The 12077-nt window shown below is 41.2% G+C and overlaps 1 protein-coding gene across 1 annotated transcript in view; it reads right to left on the bottom strand.

The window, feature by feature from the left end:
• The window catches only part of nid2a (nidogen 2a (osteonidogen)), a 185348-nt gene that overhangs the window by 151274 nt on the left and 21997 nt on the right, over nt 1-12077 (bottom strand). Inside the window, 4 exon segments of the mRNA XM_034176255.1 lie at nt 268-606; nt 695-827; nt 10624-10763; nt 10855-10956. Coding sequence (XP_034032146.1) covers nt 268-606; nt 695-827; nt 10624-10763; nt 10855-10956 — 714 coding nt within the window.

Here is a 12077-nt window from a genome sequence, read left to right as displayed (position 1 = left end):
TAATTATGAAAAACATTAGCAATGCTAATGTGCTCACTCAAACAGCCAAAAAATGAGTTGCTACACTATTGTTAGCTGTTCTCAAAAGTATTGACATAACTGGTGTTTAAAGGAACAGTCAACAAGGACAACATTTAAGTCATCTAATAAGTTTAAAAACAAATGAAACACAAGATTTGATAGAAGCTGCCACGTATAATCAAACTGAAATGCACACCCAACACAAATCCCAGTTCACCAATAAGACAAGTACAACGTAAGTGTTACCTCTGGTTGCTGAGATCCTTCCACTGGTAGATTCAGTGTCTCTGTAGGATTAAATGGAGGGGACTGTCTCTCTGCTGGCTCCAGACTATATCTGGGTTCCAAGGTCAATGGTACATCTTCATTATCATATGTTGCAGGATGACCAGAATCCACTACATGAGAGGAGGAATGTTCAGGGCTTCCTGGCTGAAGGGACACTGGGAGTTCCTCGTTAACAGGAGGTGGATAGAACTCAGGGTGGCCACCTGTAAGAGGGTAATCATCTTCCTCTTTGTTTTCGGCATTGAAGATATTATCAGAATACTCCTCAAACTCAGAGTACTCCGGAGTGGTTGTATCCTAGAGGCAGGATAATACAATGTGATCTTATGGCCATCAACTACTTCAACCTGTAAATAAATGCTGAATTTGAGGAAAATAAAGTTACCAGGGGGATGTCCAGTTCTCCAGGGGTCACAGTAGCCAGGACGGCACCAATGGAAGCAGGAACAATGTTATCAAAACTGTAATGATTCCCAGTGTGGAAAAGCCAAATGCCTGGAACTCCTGTATTACCAACCCTAGAGAATGACAACCTAGTTACAGCCAGGAATTTAAACTTTAAATATATGTATGTGTGGCATGCCCAAGATCAGAGGTCCTGCGTTAGTGTTGTGTTTATCGTCAGCTTGCATCCTCACTCACTCACTCACTCACTCACTCACTCACTCACTCACTCACTCACTCACTCACTCACTCACTCACTCACTCACTCACTCACTCACTCACTCACTCACTCACTCACTCACTCACTCACTCACTCACTCACTCACTCACCTTACATCTATCCCAGCAGTCATGGAGTGTGAGGTGGGGTACACCCTGGACAGGACACTCATCTGTTGCAGGGCCACAGACAGACAAACAAGCGCATTCACACCCACACACACACATATGGACAATTTAAAGTTCCCAATCCACTTAATCTGCATGTCTTTAGATGTGGGAGGAAGCCAGAGCACCCGGATGGAACCCACACAAACACAGGGAGAACACCCAAACTCCACACAGAAAGGCCACAGGTGGGAATCAATCCCATGACCTTCTTGCGGTGAGGCAACAGTGCTAACCAACAAGCCACTGTGCTGCCCAGTTTGTGTCCTGTTATTGCATATTTATTATAGTATAGTTTCATCTTTGTTCCTGATGTAGGAGCATCACTGCTACAATTTCAGACCTCAGTTTTCTAAACCAAATTAGTGCACCTGAGATATAAATGTGAATGTCGAAAGGAACAATTCATGCTAAAAATGAATATTTTGAACTCATACTATAATTTGAGCAACGTTTGTTTGTTCCCATCTGCTCCTGTTTCCTTTGGTCAGTTCCCTTCAAACTTGATGGAAACTTGATAGATTACAGTCAACCCCAGACGTTCCCTTAAAGGGATAGCTTTCTCAAAGGTCAAGGTCATTCAAGTCAAAACTCAAAATGTTGATTTGTAGTATGAAAAAGACATGGCACAGATATGTAGGGTCTTGGAATTGTCCACAGAAAGTAAAATTTACCAAAGGGCTGTCATTGAAGGTCAAAAGTTAAAAATTTCAGTCTGATTTTCACCAAACTTCCAGCAAAGTCAAATTTGCCAAAGGTTAATATTGGGGTCAAGGTCATAACTGCCTGTCTGTTGTCCCACTCCTACCAGATCATTTGGTGATTTGTACCGAACTGGAATATCAGTAAAGGTTGACACAGAGATTGCCCTGAAATAATTAATTTTGGTGAAGTTTAAATCTGAATTTCAACACTATTGAGACCAAAGGTGACCCACACTTAGTTGGATTTTAAATTAGTCCAACAATGCACCCAGAAAGTATTCACAGTGCTACACTTTTCAGACATTGCTTTAATGTTACAGCTTTATTCCAAAATGGATGCAATTCATTGTTTTCTCCAAATTCTACACACAAAACACCATACTGTCAATGTGAAGAAAGGTTGTTTTAAAAAAACACCAACTAAGAAATCATATGTACATAAGTATTCACAGCCTTTGCCAAGAAGCTCAAAATTGAGCTCAGGTGCATCCTGTTTCCACTGACCATCCTTGAGATGTTTCTACAGCTTAATTGGAGTCCACCTGGGTTTAATTCAGTTGATTGGACACAATTAGGAAAGACACACCTGTGTACATACATGGTTCAGTGCATGTTAGAGCACAAACCAAGTATGAAGTCAAAGGAATTGTCTGCAGACCCCTGAGACAGGATTGTCTCAAGGCACAAATCTGGGGAAGGGTACAGAAACATTTCTGCTGCTTTGAAGGTCCCAATGAGCACAGTGGCCTCCATTATCCATAAATGGAAGAAGTTGGGATCCACCAGGACTCTTCCTCGAGCTGGCCGCCCATTTAAAAACTAAATGAATGTCCTTGAGTGGCCCAGCCACAGCGATCTGAAAATGGCTGTGCATCGATGCTCCCCATCCAACCTGATGAAGCTTGAGATTTTCTGCAAAGAGGAATGGGCAAAACCTATCCAAAGATTAATGCACCAAGCTTGTGGCATCATATCCAAGAAGACTTGAGGCTGCAATTGCTGCCAAAGGTGCATCAACAAAGTAGTAATCAAATGGTGTGAATACGTATGTACATGTGATTTGTTTTTCTTTTTTTTAGTTTTTTAATTGGCAAAAATTAAAAAAGGAGGAAGGAGTTCTAGGCGGAGGAAGGAGGAAGACGTTGCATCAGAATTTTGGCTCTCTGTTGGGACTGTTTACACAGAGACTGCTACCTGCTGCTTTGTACTTTGAACTAACAGTCTTTTTCAAGACTTTTTTACTTTTTTACTTTATTACTTTTTTTTACTTTTTCACTGTGCTCCAACGCCTAAGGAAGACCTCTAACGGTCGAAACATCGCGACGGAGCACTTTTATCAGCTAACTTTCATCAGCGTTGGCAAGCTAACTAGCTTGCTAACGCTTTCGCTTTTATTTTTTTTAGCACTGTTGTCGTGCGTTGCCTGTGCTGCTCCACAGCGTGTTTAGTCGATTTTTATTTTATTTTGGCGCCGTTGTCGTGCATTCGCTGTTGTCGTGCGTTACCTGTGCTGCTTCATGGCCTGTCTGGTGCCTTAATTAAGGCACTCCTTCTGCTGAATCACCTCTAAATTATTTACACATTATTCACTTTGTGTGTTTTTAGGAATCCGCTAGGTTGCGTAGCTACTAGCTCTTAGCCGATTTAGCATGGCGGCTTCTCCTGTCTCTCCCGTACTTTTCTGCTCTGGGTGTGAAATGTTTAGTTATTCCTCGGCCTCCTTTAGCAGTAACGGTACTTGTAATAAGTGCAGCTTATTCGTAGCTTTGGAGGCCAGGCTGGGCGAATTGGAGACTCGGCTCCGCACCGTGGAAAATTCTACAGCTAGCCAGGCCCCTGTAGTCGGTGCGGACCAAGGTAGCTTAGCCGCCGTTAGTTCCCCCCTGGCAGATCCCGGGCAGTCGGGAAAGCAGGCTGACTGGGTGACTGTGAGGAGGAAGCGTAGCCCTAAACAGAAGCCCCGTGTACACCGCCAACCCATTCACATCTCTAACCGTTTTTCCCCACTCGACGATACACTCGCCGAGGATCAAACTCTGGTTATTGGCGACTCTGTTTTGAGAAATGTGAAGTTAGCGACACCAGCAACCATTGTCAATTGTCTTCCGGGGGCCAGAGCAGGCGACATCGAAGGGCATTTGAAATTGCTGGCTAAGGCTAAGCGTAAATTTGGTAAGATTGTAATTCACGTCGGCAGTAATGACACTCGGTTACGCCAATCGGAGGTCACTAAAATTAACATTAAATCGGTGTGTAACTTTGCAAAAACAATGTTGGACTCTGTTGTTTTCTCTGGGCCCCTCCCCAATCAGACCGGGAGTGACATGTTTAGCCACATGTTCTCCTTGAATTGCTGGCTGTCTGAGTGGTGTCCAAAAAATGAGGTGGGCTTCATAGATAATTGGCAAAGCTTCGGGGGAAAACCTGGTCTTGTTAGGAGAGACGGCATCCATCCCACTTTGGATGGAGCAGCTCTCATTTCTAGAAATCTGGCCAATTTTCTTGGATCCTCCAAACTGTGACTGTCCAGCGTTGGGACCAGGAGGCAGAGCTGTGGTCTTATACACCTCTCTGCAGCTTCTCTCCCCCTGCCATCCCCTCATTACCCCATCCCCGTAGAGACGGTGCCTGCTCCCAGACCACCAATAACCAGCAAAAATCTATTTAAGCATAAAAATTCAAAAAGAAAAAATAATATAGCACCTTCAACTGCACCACAGACTAAAACAGTTAAATGTGGTCTATTAAACATTAGGTCTCTCTCTTCTAAGTCCCTGTTAGTAAATGATATAATAATTGATCAACGTATTGATTTATTCTGCCTAACAGAAACCTGGTTACAGCAGGATGAATATGTTAGTTTAAATGAGTCAACACCCCCGAGTCACACTAACTGTCAGAATGCTCGTAGCACGGGCCGGGGCGGAGGATTAGCAGCAATCTTCCATTCCAGCTTATTAATTAATCAAAAACCTAGACAGAGCTTTAATTCATTTGAAAGCTTGTCTCTTAGTCTTGTCCATCCAAATTGGAAGTCCCAAAAACCAGTTTTATTTGTTATTATCTATCGTCCACCTGGTCGTTACTGTGAGTTTCTCTGTGAATTTTCAGACCTTTTGTCTGACTTAGTGCTTAGCTCAGATAAGATAATTATAGTGGGCGATTTTAACATCCACACAGATGCTGAGAATGACAGCCTCAACACTGCATTTAATCTATTATTAGACTCTATTGGCTTTGCTCAAAAAGTAAATGAGTCCACCCACCACTTTAATCATATCTTAGATCTTGTTCTGACTTATGGTATGGAAATAGAAGACTTAACAGTATTCCCTGAAAACTCCCTTCTGTCTGATCATTTTTAATAACATTTACATTTACCCTGATGGACTACCCTGCAGTGGGGAATAAGTTTCATTACACTAGAAGTCTTTCAGAAAGCGCTGTAACTAGGTTTAAGGATATGATTCCTTCTTTATGTTCTCTAATGTCATATACCAACACAGAGCAGAGTAGCTACCTAAACTCTGTAAGGGAGTTAGAGTATCTCATCAATAGTTTTACATCCTCATTGAAGACAACTTTGGATGCTGTAGCTCCTCTGAAAAAGAGAGCTTTAAATCAGAAGTGTCTGACTCCGTGGTATAACTCACAAACTCGTAGCTTAAAGCAGATAACCCGTACGTTGGAGAGGAAATGGCGTCTCACTAATTTAGAAGATCTTCACTTAGCCTGGAAAAAGAGTTTGTTGCTCTATAAAAAAGCCCTCCGTAAAGCTAGGACATCTTTCTACTCATCACTAATTGAAGAAAATAAGAACAACCCCAGGTTTCTTTTCAGCACTGTAGCCAGGCTGACAAAGAGTCAGAGCTCTATTGAGCTGAGTATTCCATTAACTTTAACTAGTAATGACTTCATGACTTTCTTTGCTAACAAAATTTTGACTATTAGAGAAAAAATTACTCATAACCATCCCAAAGATGTATCGTTATCTTTGGCTGCTTTCAGTGATGCCGGTATTTGGTTAGACTCTTTCTCTCCGATTGTTCTGTCTGAGTTATTTTCATTAGTTACTTCATCCAAACCATCAACATGTTTATTAGACCCCATTCCTGCCAGGCTGCTCAAGGAAGTCCTACCATTATTTAATGCTTCAATCTTAAATATGATCAATCTATCTTTGTTAGTTGGCTATGTACCACAGGCTTTTAAGGTGGCAGTAATTAAACCATTACTTAAAAAGCCATCACTTGACCCAGCTATCTTAGCTAATTATAGGCCAATCTCCAACCTTCCTTTTCTCTCAAAGATTCTTGAGAGGGTAGTTGTAAAACAGCTAACTGATCACCTGCAGAGGAATGGTCTATTTGAAGAGTTTCAGTCAGGTTTTAGAATTCATCATAGTACAGAAACAGCATTAGTGAAGGTTACAAATGATCTTCTTATGGCTTCGGACAGTGGACTTATCTCTGTGCTTGTTCTGTTGGACCTCAGTGCTGCTTTTGATACTGTTGACCATAAAATTTTATTACAGAGATTAGAGCATGTCATAGGTATTAAAGGCACTGCGCTGCGGTGGTTTGAATCATATTTGTCTAATAGATTACAGTTTGTTCATGTAAATGGGGAATCTTCTTCACAGACTAAAGTTAATTATGGAGTTCCACAAGGTTCTGTGCTAGGACCAATTTTATTCACTTTATACATGCTTCCCTTAGGCAGTATTATTAGACGGTATTGCTTAAATTTTCATTGTTACGCAGATGATACCCAGCTTTATCTATCCATGAAGCCAGAGGATACACACCAATTAGCTAAACTGCAGGATTGTCTTACAGACATAAAGACATGGATGACCTCTAATTTCCTGCTTTTAAACTCAGATAAAACTGAAGTTATTGTACTTGGCCCCACAAATCTTAGAAGCATGGTGTCTAACCAGATCTTTACTCTGGATGGCATTTCCCTGACCTCTAGTAATACTGTGAGAAATCTTGGAGTCATTTTTGATCAGGATATGTCATTCAAAGCGCATATTAAACAAATATGTAGGACTGCCTTTTTGCATTTACGCAATATCTCTAAAATCAGAAAGGTCTTGTCTCAGAGTGATGCTGAAAAACTAATTCATGCATTTATTTCCTCTAGGCTGGACTATTGTAATTCATTATTATCAGGTTGTCCTAAAAGTTCCCTAAAAAGCCTTCAGTTGGTTCAGAATGCTGCAGCTAGAGTACTGACGGGGACTAGCAGGAGAGAGCATATCTCACCCGTGTTGGCCTCTCTTCATTGGCTTCCTGTTAATTCTAGAATAGAATTTAAAATTCTTCTTCTTACTTATAAGGTTTTGAATAATCAGGTCCCATCTTATCTTAGGGACCTCGTAGTACCATATTACCCCATTAGAGCGCTTCACTCTCAGACTGCAGGCTTACTTGTAGCTCCTAGGGTTTGTAAGAGTAGAATGGGAGGCAGAGCCTTCAGCTTTCAGGCTCCTCTCCTGTGGAACCAGCTCCCAATTCAGATCAGGGAGACAGATACCCTCTCTACTTTTAAGATTAGGCTTAAAACTTTCCTTTTCGCTAAGGCTTATAGTTAGGGCTGGATCAGGTGACCCTGGACCATCCCTTGGTTATGCTGCTTTAGACGTAGACTGTGGGGGGGTTCCCATGATGCACTGTTTCTTTCTCTTTTTGCTCCGTATGCATCACTCTGCATTTAATCATTAGTGATCGATCTCTGCCCCCCTCCACAAGCATGTCTTTTTCCTGGTTCTCTCCCTCAGCCCCAACCAGTCTCAGCAGAAGACTGCCCCTCCCTGAGCCTGGTTCTGCTGGAGGTTTCTTCCTGTTAAAAGGGAGTTTTTCCTTCCCACTGTAGCCAAGTGCTTGCTCATAGGGGGTCGTTTTGACCGTTGGGGTTTTTCATAATTATTGTATGGCCTTGCCTTACAATATAAAGCGCCTTGGGGCAACTGTTTGTTGTGATTTGGCGCTATATAAAAAAAAAGTTGATTGATTGATTGAAAAATTTAAAAAAAAAAATTAATCTTGTGAGTCGAATTTTTGAGGGGAAAATGAATTTAATCCATTTTGGAATAAGGCTGCAACTTAACAAAATGTGGACAAAATGAGGCACTGTTAATACTTTCCAGATGCACCGGATCAAGGTTCGACAGTGGTCAGTCATTTGGGGAAGATCAAGGTCATTGGAGTCAAATATCATATTGCTGTAGCCCATATTGTCTTCATGCTTATGAGTACTATTATGTAATTTACATGTATTTATAGACATAAACTTTCTGTCTCTTCCGCTTGTGGATAGAAAATGGCAACCAGACATTGGAAGTACAGTTTTAGTATCATAAAAAGGTTTATGGGGTAATAAAGTGCTGTCTTATAAAGTATGTTTATGAGATGTGTAAAATAACACAACATTGTGTTTGACAGCTTTAATATGAAATAAATCCACATAAAATAAAACCAAATAAAACCCAAATGGTTTATAGAAGGGCTAGTAAATAGTTTCACCCTGTTAATCTGAATTCTAATCTTTGTCATAAACTCAACAGTAATAATTTTAATATGAAACAAATATAGAGATGTTTTCATTATGAAACCCCGCCAGCCCCCCCCCCCTCCCAAAAAAAAAAAAAAAAAATCAGTACAGTATTGATTTTAGAACACAAACAGCATCATGGGTTAAGTGCAAAATTAGTATTATTGGATGTGGCAAACTACATAATAGTACTCAGAGTAAATCTCTTCTTGATTCTACTGAACAGGTAAAAATGTCATCTGAAGTGTCTGGTAGCTGGAGAGAATCTCCATGGAGGCAAACGTGCACATGTTTAACTCACTTAAAGTTTTTAGAATGATCGATTATATACATAGCAGCTTGCCTTAGCCTCACAGTCATCTGGTGGCACTGCCATCTTGCCGTTGAGGGGCTAAGTATGTAGCTAATGGTATAATCACTTATTTTAGAAAGTTTCTTTCCATTTACTGAGGCAAACATGCACTCCTTTACCTCTGTGGTGATCCTCTCCAGGCTACCAGACACTTCTAATGACACTTTCACCTGTTCAGTGATGAAAAGAAGTAGTTTACTTGCTTTTAGATTTCACTGTACATTAATATTAATTAGCCAGTTAACCTGTGAGAGTGCATTGCTGCAGTAACTACAGAGGCATAAAGTTGATCAGCCACAGCATGAAGTTATGGGAAAGAGTAGTAGAAGCTAGGCTTAGACAACAGGTGAAGCTCTGTGAGCAGCAATATGGTTTCATGCCAAGAAAGAGCACAACAGATACAATGTTTGCTCTGAGAGTGCTGATGGAGAAGTACAGAGAAGGCCAGAAGGAGTTACATTATGTGTTTGTGGATTTAGAGAACGCTTATGACAGGGTGCCAAGAGAAAAGTTGTGGCATTGTATGAGGAAGTCTGGAGTGGCAGAAATGTTAGGGTAGTACAGGATATGTACAAGAACAGTGTGACACCGGTGAGATGCGCTGTAGGAAAGACAGACTAATTCAAGGTGGAGGTGGGATTACACCAAGGATCAGCTCTGAGCCCTTTCTTGTTCACAATGGTGGTAGGCAGGTTGACAGATGAGATCAGACAGGAGTCTCCATGGACTATGATGTTTGCAGAAGACACTGTGATCTGTAGCGAGAGTAGAGAGCAGGCTGAATCTACCCAGGAGATATGCTCTGGAGAGAAGGGGAATGAAAGTCAGTAGGGGCAAGAATGAGTACGTGTGAATGATGGGGAGCCCAGTGGAATAGTGCAGTTACAAGGAGTTGAAGTAGTGAAAGTAGATGAGTTTGAATACTTATGGTGGTGGAGAAAGGTGGCAGGAGTGATTTGTGACTGAAGAATATCAGCAAGAATGAAGGGAAAGGTTTATAAGACAGTAGTGAGATGAGCTATGTTCTACGGCTTAGAGACGGTGGCACTAACAAGAAGACGGGGGCAGATGTTGCGATTCTCTTTGGGAGTGACGAGAATGGACAGGATTAGGAATGAACATATCAGAGGCACAGCTCAGGAGGGATGGTTTCGAGACAAAGTCAGACAGGTGAGACTGACATGGTTTGGACATGTGCAGAGGAGGGACCCAGGCTAAATAGGGAGAAGGATGCTGAGGATGGAGTCACCAGACAGGAGGAGAAGGGGAAGCCAAAGAGGAGGTTTATGGATGTGCTGAGGGAGGACATGCAGGTGGTTGGTGTGACAGAGGAAGATACAGAGGACATGGTAAAAGAAAAAGAAGAAGAAGGCCGTGAGAATGTTTGCATTCTAAATCAGTACTGCACCGATTAAATTAAATTTTGCTCCCAGTGAAAAGATTAATGCCAAAACATCTAAAAATAAAGCCTAGGTTTAAAAAACAAAACCTCAACTTTCCCCTTGCTGCAAGTCGTATGCACAGACTGGAGATCATTACATGTACATAGTGTGTGTCCTTCATTCAGCATAGTCAAGGTTCGGCTTGTGAACATTTTGTCCTGAACCAACACTGTAGTGTTTTAAAGAGAAATAAATAACGGCTTTGACAGAAAAAAAAAGGGTGTGGGGGGGGGGGGGGGAGACCAATTTAAACTGGAAACAAATGTACACCCTTTGAACATTGATTTCCATTATCACTACAACATGCTGTTGTGTTGCCTTTTTTTTTTTGGCCAAGTTATTAATATTTGCCAAGTGCTCTTTGCACACAGCCGGGTCTGGACTTTGCCAGACATTTTAGGTGCAACATTCAAGCCTTTGTACTTACTGATAGAGATTTTTAACACTCTGTTCATTGCTGGTAACACTGTAGTGAGGTCCTTCGGTTCGGAGAAAGTTCAGATGTGTGATTTCTCCTCTGCTGAAACCAACTCTAGCAGGAAGCTCGATTTCAACGTTATAGGACTCCTAGAAGAACCAGTGTAAAGACAGTAAATCTGAATTTATTCCTGTCTGGATTGACAGTGTCTGAGACTGACTTACGGCCATGTGTCTTTACCTTTGGTCGTGTCCCAAAAAAGTTCAAGCCATCTTCAGGGTATAAAAACAGAACGTACGAATCGGTCTCATCATAACCGATTACTGCTTGGAACGTATTGACCTAAAGAAAGATTAATGAGAGTGTGTCAATCTACAATTAAAAACCCTCTTGAACATGGCTTCACTACAGTAATTTGCAAGGTGCTTAGCGCGCTTAAGAAAAATGGGGGGGGGGGGGGGGGTCATCAATAAGTTGGAAATAGAAAGGAGCCAGTATACAAAAGAGGATTAGGTTAGGTCTCAGGACATGAGCTGATGCTGCATGTCAATGCCACGCATCACTTCTGGGTTCTCAATTCCTGTTAAACCTGACAATATTGTCAAGTTTGGCATCTCAGCCCAAACATTTGCTAATGGTACTGCTAGCTAGCATGTTCTCAACACATTGCTCCTGCAGAGGTGGAAGTAGAGGCAAGTGTTTTGATTGCAAACACCGGAATGGAATAATTTCACAAAAAAGCAACACTGTTTTAAACAAGTATCTTGTTTTTGAGAGATTCATAAAATTTTTACGTGATTGCTGTGTGCCACTGTCTCCAACCTGCTCAGCACTACAATCTGCTGGACACGGCTGGGCTTTTGCAGAGAATACTCACAATCACATGCATGGCTCACATTAAGACTAGGTGTGGTTGAAGTTACATGTAGCTTGAAATGATCTTATTTTTCACTTTGTGGCCACCTAGACTACTACTGCTTGTAGACACTAATGGGCCAGGCCTGATTTGCTCAAGGTTTTCACATATTAAAGGATGTACAAACTTCATATTACTAAAAAAAAAAAAGAGCAACCTGACCTATTAACAGTGGCCATTAAGGACTGCATCTTTCAAATAGGACATGTATTGACCTTTTATTGACCAGGTATATTGCACACTTGAAAGCAGAATGCTAACTGTGACTCATGCAGACATGCATAAATCTGATTCAAAGTCATTTCTTGTCAGCTGTTTGGGGTGTGCATTTCTTTATTTCCATTCAATAATGTTCTATTTACAGGAGCCTATTTATAATAAAATAAAAATACACATTCACAGCCTACAGAACATGAAATGTGACATTTATCATGTCTTTCAACAACCCCAATTCCAATGAAGTTGGGACGTTGTGTAAAATGTAAATAAAAACAGAATACAATGATTTGCAAATCCTCTTCAACCTATATTAAATTGAATACACCAC

Source organism: Thalassophryne amazonica, chromosome 1 (genome assembly GCF_902500255.1).
Source record: "Thalassophryne amazonica chromosome 1, fThaAma1.1, whole genome shotgun sequence".
NCBI lineage: Eukaryota > Metazoa > Chordata > Actinopteri > Batrachoidiformes > Batrachoididae > Thalassophryne > Thalassophryne amazonica.
This window is presented reverse-complemented; position numbering and strand designations above follow the sequence as displayed.